At 35.3% G+C, this 25,302-nt stretch overlaps 1 protein-coding gene across 1 annotated transcript in view; it reads left to right on the top strand.

The window, feature by feature from the left end:
• Window positions 1-25,302, top strand: part of SAMTOR (S-adenosylmethionine sensor upstream of mTORC1) — an 87,867-nt gene that overhangs the window by 30,690 nt on the left and 31,875 nt on the right. The window contains exon 3 of the mRNA XM_079932107.1: window positions 3,876-4,046. Coding sequence (XP_079788233.1) covers window positions 3,876-4,046 — 171 coding nt within the window. The remainder of the gene's footprint in view (window positions 1-3,875; window positions 4,047-25,302) is intronic.

Here is a 25,302-nt window from a genome sequence, read left to right as displayed (position 1 = left end):
TGTCCTTGATTACTAATAGTAATGGTATAGTTACAGCTTTATATTAAGTCTTGAAATCAGATGGTGTCAGTCCTCCAACTTTGTTCATCACCCTCAATATTGTGTTGGCTATTCTGGGTCCTTTGCTTATCCATGTACACTTTAGAATCCATTTGTTTTATCTATAAGATATTTTGCTCTGCTTTTGATTGGGATTGTGTTGAATGTATAAGTCAATTTGGGAAGAGCTAACATAGTGACAGTATTGAGTCTTCCTATTCATATTCATGGAATATCTATTTATGTAGTTCTTCTTTATCCTCAGTTTTCTATTTAATTTCAAATTTGAAATGTTTTTCATATCTGCATTGCTTAATTATGTATAATTAATATTGAAGTGTTGTTACAGTTTTCTTCTCTTTTATAACTGTTATTTTCTGTGTTTTTGAGAATTTTCATCCACTGAAAAGTTTTGATATCTTTCTCTTCCCTTCTAATAGAAACTTGTACGATTGCTGGATTCATTGGACATCTCTTTTATGTGTTTTGTCTTTTATGTTAGACTGTGTATAGAGGTATAGGTAGAGGTTTGGGTGCTTGCTTTGTTTCTTAATTCCAAAGATCCTTGCTTGATTGCTACAGATATGAAAGTGGAGTTCCTTTAATAAGTATTGTCCTCTTTTGGCTGATTTATGAATTTTTAATAGGTTTAACTTATGTCAGTATGCTCTTTATTCTTAATTGATTCTTTCCCTTTATCAACACACCTCCAGAGATACCCCCTTTTTTCAAGGTGCTTCCTTTCTCCCTCAGAAATAATATCTTCACAGAGCTCTCACCTTTGGTGACAGCCCTTCCCATATACATTCCAGACTTTTTTCTTTTGGTCTTCCTGTGCCTAATGCCTTGTTTCACTATGTCCCATAAGTCTTAAGATCTCTCCATTCAGAGTTGGACTCTCTCTGTGGTGAACCTTAGCTAGTATTATCGATTTTTCTGTGCCACCTCTAAGACCCCATCATACCTTCCTCTCTTACACAGTCCTCATCTGACTCTGTACTTCGGGTAACTCCAAAGCCAACTCAGTTGGCCTCAGATTTTTATTTCCCCAATTACATGTAAAATAAGGTGCTATTCCTGTTTCCTAGTTATGCCATAGGTGTGAACTGTGTGTGCTTTTATTTGCTCTTCCTAATGTTTTGTATATTTTTTGGAAGTTTTGTAGGGAGATTGGGGTTTAGATGGTGGTTATTATCCTATGAGTATCTGGAATTCTAGCCCTTTAAGTATTTTGCAGTCAAGTGTCTAGGTAACATTGAGATTGAACCACATAAAATTGCAATTTTTGTGGGTCAGGAACTACTGAATATCAGCAGCTCTTTGTGGTTCTACCTAATAGAAAGGTAAGTAATCTCTTTACCCTTGTGTTTCATGCCTTAGTGAAATATTATATGATAAAGGTATTATTTTTAGTATTAATTCCAAGGTGATTCAGGCTATATTTTTCAATCAACCTTACTGAGGTTTAATTAATATTCAATAAAATATACCCATTCTAGTGTACAGTTCAGTGAGTAATGACAGTTGTTTACACTTGTGTAACCATCACCACTGTCTAGATACAGAACTTTTCCACGACTCTAAAAAGCTCTAGTGTACACCTCTGTAGTCAGCCCACCCCCCACTCGAAGAAACCACTAAACCATTTCTGTCATTAGATTAGATTTCTAAAAAAGACCACATTCCTAAATAGGCCTGTCAGTCTTGCATGATCTGAAGTTTGTTTACCTCTCCAGTGTCATGTGGCTGTCATTCCTCTCTATATGTGTGTTGGCCTTAGGGCCTTTTCACTTATGAGTCCATCCATCCATTTTCTGCCTGGCAGTTTAAATTTCACATGCCTTGAACTGATGTCTATCTCTGCGGGATCCATGATGCTTTTCTGTTCCATGCCTTTGCTCATGCTGTTCTCTCTGCCAGGAAAGCACTTTCCTCCTTAACTAACATTCTTCCTAGCCTGATTTATTCCTACTTATCTTCCTAAAATCAGCTTATACTACTGATTTTAGATTGGGCGTTAGGTATTTATCAATTGTATTTTCTTTACTATTGGGTTGGCCCCAAAATTTCTTTTGGAAACCCACACAAACTTTTTGGCCAACCCAATATATAATTATTTGTCTCCTTCACTAGTCTGAGCTCCTTGAGGGCAGCAATGCCTTCTTCAATTTGTTTTTCCATCACCTATGTGCCTGGCACATGATAGGTACTTAATAAATGTTTGATTAATGATAAATGAGTTTCAACTCCTGTATATAATTTGAGTTAAAATTAAATCTCCATAGGATAAGTTAAAGAAGTCTTTATTAGATACTTAGACAAACTGAAATTGAACTAATAGCATCCTTTAAGTGTGAGGAGAAATAAGCATTGTTTCGTTAGACACCATAGTTCTACTTGCTGAAATCAGTTTTAAATTAATTTTTCACTTCTTCTCTAGCCATGTGTTTTTGAAACTGCACCAAGGAGTGTTTATGGAGAAAAATAGTCTAGCTTGTTCAGAGTATGAGCTATATGGAATAATAATGTGGTTTAAGAATCTAAAAATAAAGAAAATTTGTTTAGTTTCATTTACATTCACTTTAAGCTTTGATAAGTATATCAGTTAATTGTCTAAGTATGTATCTCCTGTCATATTGTAAGCTCAAGGGCCAGAGGCAGATCATACCAGTCTTGCTTCCTTTAAGTTTTTTGTCTTTAATAGCTAGTAAGTGTTTTGAGTTGATTCTGTGGTTCATGTTTATTGTCCTGTTACATACCCAGGCATGGTACCCTACTATTTTCACCCTAAAATTGTATTAGGTATGAAGAAAATTGTTTAATCTTAATGCCAGTCATCAGTTTCTGATTACGGATAACAACCTGATATGGGCTAAACTAAATGAGTTTGAAATAATACATCTTGAAAAATCTGCATTTTAATATCCATTTATATTATAAGAATTGGGACAAGCAGTAGTGGCCTCTTGATGGACAGGAATAATTTCCAAGTGTTATAAAAATCACTATTATGTTAAAACCTTTGTTCTCTCTGAATGTATACCTTTATAATATGATACCATTTTTACCTTAACCAGATTTTTATGTTCTTCTTTCAGAGCAAATAGCATGATTCTTAATATTTTGGCAACCTGATTTTGTGACTTTTTTTTTTAACAGCAATTGGATATAGTTTAATGGAGCTTCTCTTTTGTGTGATAACTATACATATATATATATATTTTATTGGTATAGTTGTTTTACAATGTTGTGGTAGTTTCTACTGTACAGCGAAGTGAATCAGCCATATGTATACATATATCTTGCTTTTTTGGATTTCCTTCCCATTTAGGTCAACACAGAGCACTAAGTAGAGTTCCCTGTGCTATACAGCAGGTTCTCATTAGTTATCTGTTTTATACATATTAGTGTATATATGTGTGACTTTGTTTTTATAAACCAGGAGGGATCTGAAAAACAACTGTCTACTACCAGCAGAGCTGGCTCAGAGTTAACTGTGACTACTTTTTGAATTCTGTCACTGAATAACAGAGTTATTTAAGCTTTTCTGGAGGAACTTATGTTTTAGCTAAGAATAAAGTTCAGCAAAACATACAGGCACATTGTACTTCTGAAAAAACACTTTTAAACATAATCTATGATCATGCTTTGTTGTATGGTAATTTTAAAAATTTGAAAATGCTACAGGTGCTCAAACTTACCTCAGTGTGACATTTTAAAAATAGGACACTATAATTTGAAAATTTCCCATTTTGATTAATAAAGGTTAATATTTTCCCATTTTATTTTATATTCATACCTATTGTTTTAAAATATAACTTTATTTTGCCTTGTAGTGTATGCAGAGAATATTTTCAAAATGGTGGGAAGAGAAAAGCACTTGAAAAAGATGAAAAAAGAGCTGTACTCGCCACTAAGACCACTCCAGCCTTAAATACGCATGAATCTTCTAAACTTGAAGGTCATTTAACCAACCTCAGCTTTACAAACCCTGAATTTATAACTGAGTAAGTATACTTTTCTGCTTAGATTATTAACATTATCCTGGATAGCTGTGTTAATAATGTAAAATAGTGTAATGGTTTACACCAAGTAGTGGGCATTTTGCTTGCTTCTCTGGTCGTATGTTAGTCTGAGAAATGTAAATTTGTTATATTATTAGGTAGGAAAGTAGCATAAAATTTTAAGGGATATCTGGGAAACTAGTAGTTCCATAACATCGATTGTTGTCACTAAAAATGAGAAAGAATCATTCATTAAATGTTACATTTTATGGTAATACAAAGAATCAAAACAGTGAAATCCAATTAAATTAAATATAAAGTGTCTATCCACTGACAAATCACAAATAAGGAATTAATGGAAGATTATTAATAGAACCAATTCCCATTACTTTATTTTCAATATAAAAATCTGCCTGCTGGTAATATTTATATATATGCATATAGGCATAAATTTTATTTAATAAGTACATGAGTATTTTCCCAGTTTTACTGAGATATAATTGACATGTAACACTGTTTAACACATACAACAAAGTGATTTAATATATGTATATATTGTGAAATGATTACCACAGTAAGTTTAGTTAACCATCCCTCACCTCACCTAACTACCATTTTTTTTCCTTATGAGAACTTTTAGCAATTTTCAAATATACAATACAGTATTGTTAACTATAGTTACCATGCTGGATATTACATCTCCAGAACTTATTTATCTTATAATTGGAAGTACCTTTCACCCAATCCCTAAATTTGTGATCTGACAGTCACAAATCTGATTTTGTTTCTATGAGTTTGACTTTTTTTTTTGACTCTACATAGAAGTAAGATCATACAGTATTTGTCTTTTCGTGTCTGACTTACTTAGTGCAGTGACCTCAAGGTCCATCCATGTTGTTGCAAATGGCAGGATTTCCCATTTTTTATGGCTAAATAATATTTCATTGTGTATGTATTATAATCCAATTAATTTTAGTAGTATTAAAATTATTTATATACCTTAGTACCAGAATAAATTTGTGGAATCAAGTAATATTGTATTACTCTCTTGAAAATGTTAAGCTCGAATAATTCTAGAAACATTCCTAATAGACACTGCAGGCTAACCATGGAAATAAAATTAAATTAACCTCTTAAAACATTTCCAAACCTGTAGATATCAACATAACATTACCTTTGGTTACTTTGATTTTATACCATGTTGAAATATTATCTAGTTAGGTATAAGCAGTTTCATTCAAAAATTAATATATACCTTTGATTAGTTCTGTAGGAAAAGATCTTTACCTTTATTCAAAGGTTACTACAAAGCTTACAAAGCATAATGAGTTACTAAACATCTTATAACTCAGGTGTTACGAACATTCTTGAATATTTTTAAAATATTGACCAGCATAAGAAATTATATAGTTAACAGTGCTATCAAAAACAGGTACATATGGAAAACGTGAACCCTAGAATTTCTATATCGTTCTTTTTTATAGTCTCTGTTTCATTGTTGAGATTACTTTGTTTGTTAAGTCATTGTCATATTTTCCTTTTACTCTTCTGAACGTGGTTTCTTTGAATTCTTTGAACATTTTTATAATAGCTGATTTGAGGTCTTTGCTAAATACAACATTTGGGCTCACTCAGAATCTATTTACTGCTCTTTTTCTTGAATATGGACTACACTTTCCTGTTTTTCTCTGCATGTCTCATAATTTTTTGTTGAAAACTGTCCAGTATATTTTTGAAGTTATAGAAACTCTTGTTTTGGATTTTTCCCCAAGGAGGATGGCGATGGTGGTGGTGGTTTTTAGTAATCTCCCTGCACTTAATCTGTGGAGTCTGTTTCCCTGGTAGTTTGTACATTACTATTATTTTTATTTTTTTAGGCTGGTTTCCTACAGTTTGTACTTGTGTCTGCACAGATTAGGGGTCAATGATAGGTCAGAGGTTGTGCTCAAACACCTCTCCAGCCTGTAAGGCTCCCACCCTCTGCCAGTGGATGTGTGTTGATTTGGGAGTACATTTAAAATTCAGGCAGTTTCCAAGTCTGCCTCACTTTTTGCTTTCCATCAGGCCCTCGTGGGTCTCCCGTGCATGTTCATTTAGCCTCCCAATCAACCAAGGCTATGTGGAAAGCTTATTTAGCCCTTCTGTGCCTCTTTCATTTCCAGGATATTTCTGGAATTTCTAAATTTCTGACCAGTCTTCCAGTCTACAGCTCTGGCCAACCAAAACTGCAGCCTGAAGCTGGCATAGCTGCTGACTTGCCCTGTTTGTTTCTTACCATTTTGTTACTTTTACTGACATTGTTCTGTGGGTTTTTCACCCTCTGCTCCAAATCCTGTTAACCCCTTCCAGCAGGGAATTTGCTGTTTCTCACAGCCAGCCCTGTCCTCAAAGAACTTCCATACCAACTGAGCAAAGGGCGGGGATGATGAGAGTGGCTTCAGGCAAAGACACCACAGATCCCCACTGTTGTTAGCTAAGATTTAGCTGGTTTTCATGAATGAACACTTTGCAACGTGTTTGCCTAGGTTTGAGCCCTGAAATGGTTGTGTTTGATGATTGTGTTCTTTGTTATAGTTGTTTACTGAGGAGTGGATTTGCCACCAGCCTCTCCCCTGCCATAGTCAAGAAATTTCAGTCTCTGTTTTAATTTTAAAGGAGAAAAAGTAGTTTTAAGTATTTGAAGGAAATATGATTGTTATAGGTCAGGACTTACTTAGTATTGAAATTAAGCATTGAAACATCTTAGCCTAGGATGGCTAGGTTTAGATTTTCTTCATTCTAGAAACTACTTTGTATAGCATTTGGCCCCAACATGTGTATGTAGACTTATCCCTCCCACTCCTCCTACCATTATTGCAGCCCATATTCTAGTCTTATGGAACTGTTTAAATTCCCCTAGTGGCACATGCATGTTCTCACTTTCTGGCATTTGCAAGTACAATATATCCTCTTTCTGATCAACTGTTGCTGTATTATATTAGGCTATATTTGAAGCATCTTCCCTTCCAGAACTTAACTTGAACTTCTCAAAAGAATTGGTACTCTGGTACCAATATCAAACTTTTAATATCTCTATTACAGTACTTATCATGTTGTATTAAAATCAGTATTTTATATTTTCCTGACTGCAGATGAAATAAGATAACAGTATGAAAAATTTGCATGTAGAGAAGATTATAGGTGTAGAAAAATTATTACTCAATCCTGGTTACATTTAGGTGTATTTCTTTCCAGTCTTTTTAATAGGCACTGTTTTCTTACACAATAGAGACCATGCAGTATAAAAAATTTTGTGTAAACTGCTCTTCCTGTGCTATTAAAACACTCATTCTGCATTATATTTTATCATAAATATCTACCACTTTATGTGTCTAAATATAAAGTGATACTCATACAAAATAATAATCAATTTTTCCAAAGAGAATTTCTCGCTCTCTTACACATACACACTTCTAGAGAGGTAGATGAAATAGTCAAAGGTCTGATGTTTACTCTCTTTATTTATAGATATTATTATTTAGGAAGATATGTATTTGTTACTATCTAAATCTGTTTGACTTCCGACTTTGGATAGCAAGTGTAGCTAGCAAGGGTTATCTTTTTCCCAGTGTTATCACAAAATCAAGTCATTTTGATTTCCGAGTTCAGATAGTGATGGCTCACATAGCAAAAATACCTTGGGTTTTTTTAACTTACATTTCATGAAAACCAAAAATTTATTACTACTAGAGTCACTTTTTTTTTCTTCTAACTTTATTGAGATATAATTGACATATAACGTTGTGTAAGTTTAAGGTTACGATGTAATGATTTTATGCATGCATATGTTACAAACTGATTACAACAATAAGGTTAGTTAATACAGCAGTTACTTCACATAGTTAGAATTCTGTGTGTGTTTGTGAGGAGAGAACTTTTAAAATCTCTCTTAGACAACATTCAAATATAAAATACAGTATTGTTAACTATATTCACGTACAGAACATTACCTTACATTACATCCCCAGAAACTGATTCCTCTTATAAGTGGAAATTTGTACCCTTTGGCCACCTTTACCATTTTCTCCCCCTCCACCTCCTGCCGCTGACAATCTGCTCTCTGTTTCTATGAGTTCGGTTTTTATAGATTCCACATTTAAGTGGGATCATAAGTGTTTTTCTCTGTCTGACTTATTTCCCTAAGCATAATGCCCTCAAGTTATATCCACATTGTTGCATATGGCAGAATTTCCTTCTTTTATGGCTGAATAACATTCCAGTGTGTGTGTGTGTGTGTGTGTGTGTGTGTGTGTATCACATTTTCTTTCTTAAACACCTTTATTGGAGTATAATTGCTTTACAATGATGTGTTAGTTTCTGCTTTAGAACAAAGTGAATCAGTTATACATATACATATGTTCCCATATCTCTTCCCTCTTGCATCTCCTTCCCTCCCACTCTCCCTATCGCACCCCTCTAGGTGGTCACAAAGCACCCAGCTGATCTCCCTGTGCTATGCGGCTGCTTCCCACTAGCTATCTATTTTACCTTTGGTAGTGTATATATGTCCATGCCACTCTCTCACTTTGTCACAGCTTACCCTTCCCCCTCCTCATATCCTCAAGTCCATTCTCTAGTAGGTCTGTGTATTTATTCCCATCTTAGCCCTAGGTTCTTCATGACTTTTTTTTTCTTTTCTTAGATTCCATATATATGAGTTAGCATACGGTGTTTGTTTTTCTCTTTCTGACTTATTTCACTCTGTATGACAGACTTTAGGTCCATCCACCTCACTACAAATAACTCAATTTCGTTTCGTTTTATGTCCAAGTAATATTCCATTGTATATATGTGCCACATCTTCTTCATCCATTCATCTGTTGATGGATACTTAGGTTGCTTCCATGTCCTGGCTATTGTAAATAGAGCTGCAATGAACATTTTGGTACATGACTCTTTGAATTATGGTTTTCTCAGGGTATATGCCCAGTAGTGGGATTTCTGGGTCGTATGGTAGTTCTATTTTTAGTTTTTAAAGGAACCTCCATACTGTTCTCCATAGTGGTTGTATCAAGTGACATTCCCACCAACAGTGCAAGAAGGTTCCCTTTTCTCCACACCCTCTCCAGCATTTATTGTTTGTAGATTTTTTGATGATGGCCATTCTGACCGGTGTGAGATGATATCTCATTGTAGTTTTCATTCGCATTTCTCTAATGATTAATGATGTTGAGCATTCTTCCATGTGTTTGTTGGCAATCTGTATATCTTCTTTGGAGAAATGTCTATTTAGGTCTTCTGCCCATTTTTGGATTGGGTTGATTGTTTTTTTCATAGTGAGCTGCATGAGCTGCTTGTAAATTTTGCAGATGAATCCTTTGTCAGTTGCTTCATTTGCAAATATTTTCTTCCATTCTGAGGTTTGTCTTGTTCATGGTTTCCTTTGCTGTGCAAAAGCTTTTAAGTTTCATTAGGTTGCATTTGTTTATTTTTGTTTTCATTTCCATTTCTCTAGGAGGTGGGTCAAAAAGGATCTGGCTGTGATTGATGTCATAGAGTGTTCTGCCTATGCTTTCCTCTAAGAGTTTGATAGTTTCTGGCCTTACATTTAGGTCTTTAATCCATTTTGACTTTATCTTTGAGCATGGTGTTAGGGAGTGATCTAATTTCATACTTTTACATGTAGCTGTCCAGTTGTCCCAGCACCACTTATTGAAAAGGCTGTCTTTTCTCCACTGTATATTCTTGCCTCCTTTATCAAAGATAAGGTGACCATATGTGCATGGGTTTATCTCTGAACTTTCTATCCTGTACCATTGATCTATATTTCTGTTTTTGTGCCAGTTCCATACTGTCTTGATTACTGTAGCTTTGTAGTATAGTCTGAAGTCAGGGAGCCTGATTCCTCCAGCTCCGTTTTTCGTTCTCAAGATTGCTTTGGCTATTCAGGGTCTTTTGTGTTTCCACAAAAATTGTGAAATTTTCTGTTCTAGTTCTGTGAAAAATACCAGTGGTAGTTTGATAGGGATTGCATTGAATCTGTAGATTGCTTTGGGTAGGAGAGTCATTTTCACAATGTTGATTCTTCCAGTCCAAGAACATGGTATATCTCTCCATCTATTTGTATCATCTTTAATTTCTTTCATCAGTGTCTTATAATTTTCTGCATACAGGTCTTTTGTCTCCTTAGGTAGGTTTATTCCTAGATATTCTTTTGTTGCAATGGTAAATGGGAGTGTTTTCTTAATTTCACTTTCAGATTGTTCATCATTAGTGTATAGGAATGCCAGAGATTTCTGTGCATTAATTTTGTATCCTGCTACTTTACCAAATTCATTGATTAGCTCTAGTAGTTTTCTGGTAGCATCTTTAGGATTCTCTGTGTATAGTATCATGTCATCTGCAAACAGTGACAGCTTTACTTCTTTTCCAATTTGGATTCCTTTTATTTCTTTTACTTCTCTGATTGCTGTGGCTAAAACTTCCAAAACTGTGTTGAATAAGAGTGGTGAGAGTGGGCAACCTTGTCTTCCTCCTGATCTTAGTGGAAATGGTTTCAGTTTTTCACCAGTGAGGACGATGTTGGCTGTGGGTTTGTCATATATGGGCTTTATTATGTTGAGGAAGGTTCCCTCTGTGCCTACTTTCTGGAGGATATTTATCATAAATGGGTGTTGAATTTTGTCAAAAGCTTTTTCTGCATCTATTGAGATGATCATATGGTTTTCTCCTTTAGTTTGTTAATATGGTTTATCACATTGATTGCTTTGCGTATATTGAAGAATCCTTGCATTCCTGGGATAACCCCCACTTGATCATGGTGTATGATCCTTTTAATGTGCTGTTGGATACTGTTTGCTAATACTTTGTTGAGGATTTTCGCATCTATGTTCATCAGTGATATTGGCCTGTAGTTTTCTTTCTTTGTGACATCTTTGTCTGGTTTTGGTATCAGGGTGATGGTGGCCTCGTAGAATGAGTTTGGGAGTGTTCCTCCCTCTGCTATATTTTGGAAGAGTTTGAGAAGGATAGGTGTTAGCTCTTCTCTAAATGTTTGATAGAATTTGCCTGTGAAGCCATCTGGTCCTGGGCTTTTGTTTGTTGGAAGATTTTTAATCACAGTTTCAATTTCAGGGCTTGAGATTGGCCTCTTCATATTTCTGCTTCTTCGTCTTTCAGTCTCAGCAGGTTGTGCATTTCTAAGAATTTGTCCATTTCTTCCAGGTTGTCCATTTTCTTGGCATAGAGTTGCTTGTAGTAATCTCGTGATCTTTTGTATTTCTGCAGTGTCAGTTGTTACTTCTCCTTTTTCATTTCTAATTCTGTTGATTTGAGTCTTCTCCCTTTTTTCTTGATGAGTCTGGCTAATGGTTTATCAATTTTGTTTATCTTTTCAAAGAACCAGCTTTTAGTTTTATTGATCTTTGCTATTGTTTCCTTCATTTCTTTTTCATTTATTTCTGATCTGTTTTTTATGATTCCTTCTGCTAACTTTGGGGGTTTTTTGCTTTTCTTTCTCTAATTGCTTTAGGTGCAAGGTTAGGTTGTTTATTCGAGATGTTTCCTGTTTCTTAAGGTAGGATTTTATTGCTATAAACTTCCCTCTTAGAACTGCTTTTGCTGCATCCCATAGGTTTTGGGTCGTCGTGTCTCCATTGTCATTTGTTTCTAGGTATTTTTTTATATCATCTTTGATTTCTTCAGTGATCACTTGGTTAATAAGTAGTATATTGTTTAGCCTCCATGTGTTTGTATTTTTTACAGATCTTTTCCTGTAATTGAAATCTAGTCTCATAGCGTTGTGGTCCGCAAAGATATGTGATACGATTACAATTTTCTTAAATTTAGCAAGGCTTGATTTGTGACCCAAGATACGATCTATCTTGGAGAATGTTCCATGAGCACTTGAGTAGAATATGTATTCTGTTGTTTTTGGATGGAATGTCCTCTAAATGTCAATTAAGTCCGTCTTGTTTAATGTATCACTTAAAGCTTGTGTTTCCTTATTTATTTTCATTATGGATGATCGTCCATTGGTGAAAGAGGGTGTTAAAGTCCCCTACTACGATTGTGTTACTGTCAATTTCCCCTTTTATGGCTGTTAGTATTTGCCTTATGTATTGAGGTGCTCCTATGTTGGGTGTGTGAATATTTACAATTGTTATATCTTCTTCTTGCATCGATCCCTTGATCATTATGTAGTGTCCTTCTTTGTCTCTTGTAATAGTCTTTATTTTAAAGTCTATTTTGTCTGATATGAGAGTTGCTACTCCAGCTTTCTTTTGATTTCCATTTGCATGGAATATCTTTTTCCATCCCCTCACTTTCAGTCTGTGTGGGTCTCTTGTAGACAGCATATATATGCGTCTTATTTTTGTATCCATTCAGCGAGTCTTTGTCTTTTGGTGGGAGCATTTAATCCATTTACATTTAAGGTAGTTATCGATATGTATGTTCCTATGACCATTTTCTTAATTGTTTTGGTTTTGTTATTGTAGGTCTTTTCCTTCTCTTGCGTTTCTTGCCTAGAGAAGTTCCTTTAGCATTTGTTGTAAAGCTGGTTTGGTGGTGCTGAACTCTCTCAGCTTTTGCTTGTCTGTAAAGGTTTTAATTTCTCCATCAAATCTGAATGAGATCCTTGCTGGGTAGAGTAATCTTGGTTGTAGGTTTTTCTCCTTCATCACTTTAAATATGTCCTGCCAGTCCCTTCTGGCTTGCAGAGTTTCTGCTGAAAGATCAGCTGTTAACCTTATGGGGATTCCCTTGTGTGTTATTTGTTGTTTTTCCCTTGCTGCTTTTAATATGTTCTCTTTGTATTTAGTTTTTGATAATTTGATTAATATGTGTCTTAGCGTGTTTCTCCTTGTATTATCCTGTATGGGACTCTCTGTGCTTCCTGGACTTGATTAACTCTTTCCTTTCCCATATTAGGGAAGTTTTCAACTATAACCTCTTCAAATATTTCCTCAGACCCTTTCTTTTTCTCTTCTTTTGGGACCCCTATAATTTGAATGTTGGTGCATTTAATGTTGTCCCAGAGGTCTCTGATACTGTCCTCAGTTCTTTTCATTCTTTGTTCTTTATTCTGCTCTGCAGTAGTTATTTCCACTATTTCATCTTCCAGGTCACTTATCCATTCTTCTGCCTCAGTTATTCTGCTATTGATCCCTTCTAGAGAATTTTTAATTTCATTTATGGTGTTGGTCATCATTGTTTGTTTGCTCTTTAGTTCTTCTAGGTCATTGTTAAACGTTTCTTGTATTTTCTGTATTCTATTTCCAAGAGTTTGGATCATGTTTACTATCATTATTCTGAATTCTTTTTCAGGTAGACTGCCTATTTCCTCTTTAGAGTCACTTTTTAAAGTCATCTATAGCTCAGAATTGAGACGTGACACTTTTTGAATCTGTATATAATGTGATTGATGGAAATTTTATCCCAAGCCCTAATTACTACCAATCCTTCTAATACTAAGATAGCTGTGTCCCAACCCTCCTTCTTGTTGTACATATATACTTGTAAATGAAACAAAATAAGTACTTTGCTTCCTTTTAAAAAGTATTATTTTTTCAAAATGTTTACCAAATAGGCCATATTCTGGGCCATAAAACACACCTTAACAAATTTAGAAAGATTTGAGTTATATAAAGTATTCTCTCAGACCACAATAGAATTAAAATATAAACCAATAACAAAGAGAACTGGAAAATCCCAAAATATTTATTGATTATCTAATTAGCATGTGGGTCAAACAAGAAGTCTCAGGAGAAATTTTAAAATACTTTGCACTAATTGCACTAAATGAAAATGCATCTTATTAAAATTGAAGATATGTAGTGAAAGCATGCTTAGAGGGAAATTTTTAACATTGAAAGTATATATTAGAAAAGAAGAAAAATGTAAAATCAGTAATCTAAACTTCTACCTTAGGAAACTAGAAAAACAAGAGCAAGTTAGATCCAAAATAATCAGAGAAAAAGAAATAATAAAGATCAGAGCAGAAATTAATGAAATTGAAAACAGGAAAGCCATAGAGAAAATCAGTGAAACTAAAAGTTGGTGTTTGAAGGTCAATAAAATTGATAAACCTCTGGTCAAGCTAACCAAAAAAAAAGACAAATTACTAATATTAGAAATTAAAGAAGGGCCATCACTACTGATCTCATTGACAATAAAAGGATAATACAGGCATATTATAAATAACTCTATGCCCACAAATTTGATAACTTAGATGAAATTCCTTGAAGGACACAATCTACCAAAACTCACACAAAGAGAAATAGATCATCTGAATAGGTTTTTATTAATTAAAGAAGTTAAAGCAATAATGAATAGTCTTCCAAAAGAGAAAGCATCAGGCCTAGTTGGTTGTACTGGTGATATCTACCATTTAAGGAAAAAGAGACCAATTCTCTACAGTCTGTTCCACAATATAGAATTAGAGGGAACACTTCTGAATTCATTCTGTGAGGCCAGCAGAATGTAATTTAAGATGTTAAACCAGTCTTCCCATTTCCCAATCTAAAGTAAAAAGGAAAATTTTTAAATAAAAGAAAATCATATGAAATCAGAAAAATAAAATTCATTCTGTGATGTTCTAGTACTTGCCATGGTAGAAACATGGCATACATGGCTTTCATAATACTTTCCAAAATCCATGATAAATGTAGGTAGTTGGTCATTGGATCTTTCCTACAGAGCCTGGACTTGCCTCAGAATCCCTTTTACACAGCACTCTAAGAAGCTGTTTCCAATTAATCAGTCAATATAAGAGAAGAAACTCATCATCTGCCATTTATGTCCATTACTGTTGTTACAAATAGAACACACAGTTTTGACTCTAAGTTTCTTAGCATCTAAGCCAAGGCTTCGAATAGTATCATTTCATTATTTCTTTTTTTTTTAAGGATTGTCTGTTCATGTCATTTGCTCTCTTAAGTTTTATGATCTTAAGTCTGTCAATTTGTATGAGCTCTTTAGTACTCAGGATATTACTGGACATTTATAGTGATTTGAGTGGGGGCTTAACACATGCTTCATGGGTAAAAGAACAGACAGACAGATGGACGGATGGATGGAAGGAAATGAAAGAAGGAAAGACATATTTAGGACAGTAGAATCAGGTTTTTCTAATCATCTACTTGAGATTTAGTTAATTGGTAGAGAAAGGGGGAAGGAAGAGGTGGCACTGAGCAAAAGGAAAGACTATTTATTAGATGGTTACTGCCAATCCAAGAGTCTTATGGACTTTACCTGCATACTGCCTTAGGATGTAAGATATTGGACATATTCTTAAAAGACTTGTGACAGAAAGAGAATATAATACATGATGATAGGTAATATCTAATAAAGAGGACTTAATTTGACATATTAATGCTGGTTTTGAGAGTTTGGTTTATAATAATTAAATAGTGGTTTTGAATACCATTTTAGTGTTCTTTTTTTTCAAAGTTTTAGTTAGCAGTTGATTTTTATTCAGTTTTTAGCATTCTTCGTATTTTCTTTGGCTTTTAACGTTGAAGGTTATCCTAGTAAGTAAAAGATATTACGGTAGTAAAGGAGGAAGTTAAATGTCTTTTGAACATAATACAGTATATAAATGAAAAATTTGTTTCAGTAGTGCTTTTCAGGTGTTTTGCTCTTAGTTTGAAATGCATTACATATTAATCAAAGTATATATACAAATATAAATTTGAACCTGAGAGTAAAATTTTTCATTTATTTCACTGAAACACTAAATGGATAAAATTGTGATTACAAGTATCAAATATGGAGTTTTAGAAATATTAAGATATTAAGTCCCACTTCCCTGGTGGCGCAGTGGTTAAGAATCCACCTGCCAGTGCAGGGGACACAGGTTCGAGTCCCGGTCTAGGATGATCCCACATGCCGCAGAGCAACTAAGCCCGTGCGCCACAACTACTGGGCCTGCGCTCTAGAGCCTGCAAGCCACAACTACTGAAGCCCATGTGCCACAACTACTGAAGCCTGTGTGCCTAAATCCCATGCTCTACAACAAGAGAAGCCACTGCAATGAGAAACCCATGCACCGCAACGAACGTAGCCCCCACTCGCTGCAACTAGAGAAGAGCCTGCGCACAGCAATGAAGACCCAACGCAGACATACATACATACATACATACATAACTAAATAAATAAAATTTTAAAAAAAGAGACAGACATGGTGGCTGATGCCTTTTGTTAAAAAAAGAAAAGATATTAAGTCCCATTTAAAGCCATGTATAATATTTTAAAGCTATTTCTACAGAAACAATGTATTAATTACCAATTCAAAATGTAAAGTTTTCCTCCATAGGTTTTCTTCATTTAAAAAATATATATATATTGGAGATTATGAATAAGCTGAATGCTAATAATCTGTGCTTATCAGTTGCTCCTTTTTAAAACGTTAGATAGTTCCTTTCCCAATTTTAACACTGGCTCAGAGAATAACCTTGGGAAAATATCTAACATTCCTGAGTCTCCCTTTATTTATAAAAATAAAATAATGCTGTATAGTCTTCTGTTAAAAAAAAATAGGAAGAACTACGTATAAAGACCCCAACGGTCTGAGCTTTCAGATAATGACCCAAAGTACTAGATGTTGGGAATGAAAGTAGTGATGATTATATAGGTTCAAAGCATCATTTGGGTAACAATAGCACAAGGGGCAAATTGTCATAAGAAGAATACCGTGATCCAGCCCTCTATATCTGACTGTATATATAAAGGAAAATAATGACCAAAAAATATTTTCTACGAAAAATTCTGTTTGGAGGCAATCTGTTATTTATTTAATTTTTGGCTGTGTTGGGTCTTCATTGCTGCGCAGCGGCTTTGTCTAGTCGCGGTGAGTGGGGGCTAATTTTCGTTGCAGTGCACAGGCTTCTCATTGCGGTGGCTTCTCTTGTTGCAGAGCACGGGCTCTAGGCATGTGGGCTCAGTAGTTGTGGCTTGCGGGCTGTAGAGCGCAGGCTCAGTAGTTGTGGCTCATGGGCTTAGTTGCTCCATGGCATGTGGGATCTTCCTGGACCGCGGCTTGAACCCGTGTCCCCTGCATTGGCAGATGGATTCTTAACCACTGCGCCACCAGGGAAGTCCCTGTTTGGAGGAATTCTTAAAGTAAATATGCTTCCTTAGTAAGATTTAAAGCATTCCCCCCAAATTCTGTTAACTTCAGTTTATAGGATTTTTATTATAGTTCTGTATATTATGTCCTCAACAGATAGTAAATTAAAGATTTACTATCTAAAACAAGTTGTTTATTATTTTGGTAACTGGAGTTGAATCTAATTTGATCTAATAAAAAATATAAAGCTAATTAGACTTACATGGAATTATAGAAGTATAATTTAGGAAATAGAGTCTTTGGTGTTTTAACTAACAAATTACCGTTTTCTAGTGAGTTACCTAAAGCCTAATAAAACTCATCCTGAAACAAATATCAATGAATGTTATTCATTTTATGGGGGTGGTAGAGGCATGTGCTCTAGTACCTATTTTATGAGTCTTAATGGTAATTTAGTGGTTATTAACAATCAACTTATGTATTCTTCTCCTTATGACTGCAGTGTTATCTTTAAAAAATAAATGTCTTCATCTTAATACATGTGCTGTAAGGACATGTCCTTTTATCAGTACATTTCTTGTCATTTCTTAATAGCAGTACATCCCCTTTCTTTGCCTCTTAAATGCTGGTCCTGTGCTCTCTACTCTTCATTTTCATATCCTCTCATGGCAGCTTAATTTACTTCCGTAGTTTTGGTTACCACGTATATGCTGGTGATACCAAATCTGTATTTCCAGTTCAGAGCTCTGATCTGAGCTTCATATATCTAGGTGCCTACTAAACTCTGTTTGCGTTTGTGCCTGTGAGATACCCTTGTATCATGAGCAAGCTAATATTCTCCCCTTTCCTACACTCTGAATCACCCAAATTTGTTCCTCTTCCAATGTTCCCTGTTTCATTAAACGCATCTGTATGCCCAAGCTAGAAACTTAAAGATTTTATCTTGACTCCTTCCCTGTCTCACTTCCCACATCCAGTTAATCACCAAGTCCTATTATCATTTCTAAGTTCTCAATATCACTTCAGTCAGTCTACATCTCTCTGTCCTCTTCTCCCACCAGGGCAATTACAATAGACTTCTATTTCCAGTCTTACTGCAATTCATTCTCCACAGTTCATCCTGAGAATTTTTTTCTGAAACATAAACCTGATAATGCCAGCTCTCTTACCTAAAACTGTTCAGGGATTTTCTTTTGCTCTTCAGATAAAATGCAGGCTCCTTAACATAACATAGAAAATCCTTCATTATTGACCTCGGCATCCCTCATTTCCTCAGTACCTTTTCTTTTCAACTATATGACCTAATAATACTGATGTTTCTTTAATTCATGTAGAACTCCAGCTTCGGCCTGGTGTTTTTCCTTCTGCCCAGAGCATCCTCTCACAACCCATCATTCAACCCCTTCACCTGGATAATTTCCTGTTAATCCTTACATATAGTCTTATTCAACACTCTGAGAAGGAACTTCCTTTACTCCTAGATTTGGTGTCATCAACAAGGCTACCAGAATCCTCTAACATAGCAGATTTCAAAGTGTGATCCATGGATCTCTAGGAGTCTCTGAGGCCCTTTTGGGGAGGTCTGTGAGTTCACAGTATTTCCATGTTAATATTAAAATATTATTTGCCTTTTTTACCATGTTGCTATTTGTACTGATAGTTCAGAAGCAATGGTGGATAAAGTTGCTGACATCTTAGCACAAATCAAGGCAGTGAAACCAAATTATATTAATAGTCGTATTCTTCGCCATGAACCCACAATTTAAAAAAAAAAGTCCAGTTTCAACTTGATTGTTGGTGATGAAGCAATAAAAATTATAAATTGTATTAAACTTAACTATTGAGTAATTGTCTTTTTAATGTCATGTGATGAAATGGGAAATACACAAAAAGCACACTAAAGCATGATGGCATAATTATCCAGCTATTATCTGTTTAGCTAGACAACAGAGATCTGCAAAAAAAATGTAAAACAGTGTCACTTTTCTCATTAAGTTTTTGTTTGGAAAATATAATTTTCTCCAAAAATGCTATTTATAAAGTTAGCCTGTGATGATTTTATTATTGCCATTTTTATGAATAAATTTTTAAAAATTTACTCAGCTATAATTTTTATACAGTAAATGTCAATTGATATAACCCACATAAACAAAAGTTCTTTGATGTCTTCAGTAACTTTTAAGAGTAGAAGGGTATTCTGAAACCAAAAAGTTTGAAAACCCCTGCTCTAACTCATTGTATTTTCCTTATTCTGTTTATGGTTTGTCTTTCCTCTTAGACCACATTGTAAACCCCGTGAAGATAAGGTCCATGTCTGCCTTGTGGGTAACTCAGCTCCTAGCATAGTGCCAAATACAAGGTCCCCAATAGATACTTGTTAAATTACTGAATTCAACAGCATGTGTTTATTATTATCTTGCATATTGTTGAAATGTGAGTCTAGAGCTAGGAAAAAAATTTTAAAAATCAGAAAGTAGATATAGAAGTATCATCTGCATTTGGGGATTATTTTGATTGTTGGAAGTACATGATATCATCTGGATATACAGAATATCACCTGAATCATTCTGGAGAAAAATTGTAAAGTAGAAAGAGAGAAGGAAAGAGAGAAACCTTAATTATGGAACTTTAGGGAATGCTTGTGTATAACAGGAATGAAAAGGAAGGTATAATGAATGTAAGAGTTAGGAGGATAATCATTAATTGGATACAGATTGAGAGGATGTTCTTCGGGTGGGGGGGCTTTATAGAGTAATGATCCTCTAAAGAGAAGCATGATAGCAAGTGAAAAGGTTAAGATAGGATAATTTCTTTAGGGAAATTCAGGAGTTCTTCCCAAGTGACTACAACACACACATTATTTTGTACTTGTAAGTCTATAGAGTAAATTTTTTTATTATCTTGAATCATCTAAATAAGAATTTAACTGGATTTATTTTTAATGCTAATACAACAGCATTAACTAAATTAGAGGATGGAGATATACAAGCAACTGGCTAAAGTCAAGGAACAGAGGATGTATGTATATGTATAGAACTGAGTGGGTTGAACAGTAAATTGTGTTGTTTGTGCTGCAACTTTAAATCATCACCTCCTTCTTATCCCTAGGAGAATCACTTTCTTAATAAAAATCTCCTGTTTAGTACTTCTCCAAAAGAAATGCTTTATTTACTTGAAAGCTTTGTTCTTATCCCCCGCCTCATTTGTAGGTAAGTCTTTCTGGTCCGTAATTTTTAAAATCATTCATTACACTCAGAGAATGGATTTTCTATTAGTTAGTGCTATCTTTCCTAGTTAACTAGGATAACTTGGTTTTTTGGTATTGAACCTTAGAAAACATTCACTAATTTTATATGGAGTATTCGAGAGTGATGGTACTTATGTTTTCTTTGACATTTTTTTTCTTCAGTCACTTGCCTTTTGATAAATATAACTCAATCTTTGTCACAGCATTTTGATATGAAAGTGTCAAAATATTGCTGTGATAACTGTCATGGTTAAGGATAGTACTCTACAGATTTTATAAAGCTCTTCTGAGATCTAGTACTTAGGCCTAGACAGGATCTATAGTTTGAGATCTATAGTGAAGAATAGTTAGTGTCTGGCTTTCTAAACCTTCAACCATGAAGCTTGTGGGAAAGCTGCTATTTAGAGATAAAATAGGAACTGAAACTCTGTAAACAATAAACAGCCGCCTTCCTGGGTTTCAGCCCACTCCCTCCTGACCTCTTCTGTTTCACCAGGCAGCAGCAAGTAGTTCATAGCTTTCCTTCCTTGATTCTCACCCGATAGTTTTCCTTCCTTGATTCTCGACCGTTCTCTGTGCTTCACTTGGCCTATGGAGACTGCCTACTTGCGGATCTGCCAAAGTCAGAGCTGGAGTCTTTAGATTAGTCACAGTGTTGCACAGAATTCTGAAATGTTTCCCTGCACCAAATTTAATAACACATTGTTACTAAGTTTATTCTTACTATACTGGTAATAGCCAAATTAGTGATACTGAGTAACTGTATATGGAGGAGTGAATAGACACTTCAGTTCCCAAATCATATATTATTTATGACTCTTTTTTGAAGTGGTGGTCCTCATGTAGTACTATATATTTATTATATTGTGTGTATTTCCCATTCTCACTCAGTTCAGCTCTACTTATAGAAAGCCATATGAAAATAATTCATGATGTTTTATTTATACAGCACTTACCTAAATTAGATTCCTGCTGTGTAAGTTTAAGGACAGTAAGTTTGCCTTACCACTGTATCATCAGTACCTACAGAATACCTGGCATACAATAAGTACTCAGTATATATTTGAATAAATGAAAGAAAAATGGAAACAATTGAGTAATCTAATATAGAAAGTATGAGCATAATTGCTTTACTTCTGGAGAATATTTTAAAATTAAGAATGTGGCCTTAAGAACATGACCAGACATGAAATGTGAATCTGAGGTGGAAGCCTTCTGTGAAATATGTAAGTTGTTAAAGAACCTTAGCCAGCTGGATTCTTTTCTACCTCAGTTTTCCAAAGCAGTGGTTTTTAGCCTTCAAAGAAACAATGTTACCTGTGTTAATTTTTATCTACGCCAACAGTGATAGAGGTCACAGCCTACAACTTAAACTATAAATATGAGTGTAGAGTAGTAAGGTATTTCAGAATGACATTGTCTACCTCACTCAATCTCTAAGCCTTTAGGCAATGTTTATGTCTATTTCCGTGTAAGAGGAAAAGCCTATTCCTCCCAAGATCTCTGTACTGTTATGGATTAACTCTAGATTGAATACATATTCTCAAAGGTAGAAACAATTTTGAAAACCTGGGAAAGTCTGTATGTTTGAGAGAATTCACAGTAAATTAATCTAAGTAAAATAATCTACTCTATCATAAAATCACAAGAGAACTTGTGTCTGTGTCTAAAGGCCAGGTTTTCTTTAGGCTTTAGTAGTAGTTGAGAACTTTAAAAAAGGGTTAGAAAATTCTAAAAGAATTAAGTTATTCACTTTAGTAACTGGCCCAAGGGGCATTATAATCTTCCTAACCATTATAATTTTCCAGACCATGTACTAGTGTATAAAGCATCATGAGGACAGATGATCAAACTCTGTTATTCTCTGCTATAATTTGGGGGCTTAACACAGTAACCTTGCACATAAAGGAACACACTAAATCGGTGAATGAATGAACTCTGTTAGAAGGGACTATAAAATTAATTTTAACCAAAACCCCAAATAGTGCAAATCTCATGATTAAGTTAACTGTGACTAGAAAAAGATGACTTAATCAAGGTTAGAAACAGGGAAAATCAGTAGTACCCTGTTTCCTTTATTTTCTTTTTATCCCTAGAATATCTTTGCAGTTCTGTATACCATTGAGTATGGTGATGTTGGCCCAAAGTATTTAGAGTAGGATGGAGCCATAAATACAACAGATTATGGGTGATCCCAAGGAGAAACAACAAAGGATTAAAATGTTAGAAGTAGACTAAGAAAAGGTTTTAAAAAGGGGGTGCAGATGTTGGGGGGTGTTGTGTGTGACACTTTATATCTTCAGAAAACATTGGTAATCTAATATCTCTACTATTTGGCTTCTTACCCTGGTTAATAAAAGACAGTATATCTAGTTTTAGCCGACTTATATTTAACCACCCTGAATAAAGATGAGATCAGTTCAAGTAATTGCCATGGAATTAGGCCTTCATACACAAAAATGAAGAAGAGGAAATAAAGGAGAGAGTTTTTCAAAGCATAATAGATTAGAAACCTTAAGAAAACAGAAGAGTCAGTTTACATAATAACAAAATGTGACAGAGAAAAGACCAACTATCTTAAAGAAAAGCAACAAATAATTCTAGAAACAGGCAAATTTTTTGGAGGGACAGAGTCTTATATATCTATAAAGATGATTAATGGTCATGATGAATACCTCCGATGTCCAGAAAAGATAATGTTCAAGTTATTTTTAAGAAGACAGGTAAGAATATATTAACTCTTAAAAGATTTCCATTACATATAAAATATATTGTCACTCAAGCACTAGATCCTTGCCTTTAAAGAATCATGCCCTATCACAAAATTTTGAGTTGTTAAAAAATACTGAAGTGTAGGTTACCAACAAATTGTTTATTTCATAAATAACAGGTGAGAAAGTTGAAATAAACAGTATTTTTAAAATTTATTTTATTTGAGAAAGTTGAAATAAACAGTATTTTTAAAATTTATTTTATTTATTTATTTTTGGCTGCATTGAGTCTTCGTTGCTGCGCGCGGGCTTTCTCTAGTTGCAGTGAGCGGGGGCTACTCTTTGTTGTGGAACGCGGGCTTCTCATCACGGTGGCTTCTCTTGTTGCGGAGCACAGGCTCTAGGCCCACGGGCTCAGTAGTTGTGGCTTGCGGACTCTAGAGCGCAGGCTCAGTAGTTGTGGTGCATGGGCTTAGTTGCTCCGCTGCATGTGGGATCTTCCCAGACCAGGGCTCGAACCTGTGTCCCCTGCATTGGCAGGCGGATTCTTAACCACTGCGCCACCAGGGGAGCCCTAAACAGTATTTTAAAATATCACTTAGGACAAGGTCATGAGTGAATATAAATCTGCATTTCAATTAACTTTATAATTTTGAATTTTTCCAATTTCTTGCCAGATCTGATTTAGTCTTTTTTTTTTTTGCTTGCTTCAGTCTAGCTAAGAAATGTTTTTACTAGGAATCGAAGTGTCAGATCTGTTTTGTTTTGTTTTGTTTGTAACTCCCTTGCGTTTCCATTTTTAGATTATCTTCAACCTTTAAGCTTCTTTTTTTCCTTTTTTTTTTTTTTTGCGGTACGCGGGCCTCTCACTGTTGTGGCCTCTCCCGTTACGGAGCACAGGCTGTGGACGCACAGGCTCAGCAGCCATGGCTCACGGGCCTAACCGCTCCGCGGCATGTGGCATCTTCCTGGACCGGGGCACGAACCTGTGTCCCCTGCATCGGCAGTCGGACTCTCAACCATTACACCACCAGGGAAGCCTCAACCTTTAAACTTCTTTGCCAGGAATCTTGATAAGCTAGTCTTTCATGAGGCTTAGTTTAATTAAAATCAATAATTCAGTCATCTATTGACTTACCTGGGAGCAAGGAAACTCAATATATTGTGGTATGCTGCTAGGGAACAAATAGCAGGGATATGCCACTGGTATTTCTCCGTGTTTTGGAACTCCTTCTCATCTCTCAGGTAACCCTACACAAAAACAGGAAGCTTGACCACCAGATACAGGGATTCTTTTGGGGAGTGTGTATTAGTTAGTGTTTTCCAGAGGAATAGAACCAGTATAGTATGTGGGTGTGTGTAGAGGATCAGAGATTTAAGGAATTGGCTCACATGATTATAGGGACTGGCAGGTCCAAAATTGCAGGGCAGGAAAGCGGGCTAGAGACCCAGGGAAGTGGTAATGTTGCATCTTGAGTCTAAAAGTAGTCTGGAGGCAGAATTCCCTCTTCCTCATGTGACCTTAGTCTTTTTTCTGGTAAGGTTACTAATCCATTGATTAAGATGGGAAGATTATCTGGGTAGGCCTAATCTAATCACATGAGCCCTTAAAAACACAGAACTTTTTCCAAATGCGACAGAACAGGAGGGGAAAAGGAGGGTATCAGGGAGATTTGAAGCATAAGAAAGATTCAGTATGCTGTTGTTGGCTTTGAAAATGGGGTGGGCCATGAGCCATGGTATACAGGTGGCCTCTAGAAGCTGAGCAGACAGCCAGCAAGAAAACAGGGCTCTCAGTCCTACATCCACATGGAACTGGTTTCTGCCAACAGCCTGAATGAGCCTAGAAATGGATTCTTCCCTCACAAAACTCTTAAATGAGAGCCTAGGCCTGCTGAAACCTTGATTTCAGCTTTATTACACCCGGAGCAGAGTACCAGGCAAGCATACCGGAACTTCTAACCTATAGAATTAGGTTGTATTTTAAAGTTAGCTTTGTGGTAGTTTATTATATAGTAATAGAAAACTAATACATATGACTAACTTGTATTCAAAATGAAGAACTACATTTATAGTATATATTTCCATAGCATATTTATTTTATGCATGGACAACTGTTAATTTGTATCCAAACTGCTACTTCCTTCTATGCTAAACGTAGTGAGCATAATTGTTAAAAGCTCAGGCTGCTGAGTTAGACAGATTTTAATTCCACCTGAAATCACTTACTAGCATATGACCTTCCATGTGTTA

Source organism: Stenella coeruleoalba, assembly GCF_951394435.1.
Source record: "Stenella coeruleoalba genome assembly, chromosome: 9".
Classification (NCBI taxonomy): domain Eukaryota; kingdom Metazoa; phylum Chordata; class Mammalia; order Artiodactyla; family Delphinidae; genus Stenella; species Stenella coeruleoalba.
Note: the sequence above shows the minus strand (reverse complement) of the source record. Positions and strands in the feature narration are given on the sequence as shown.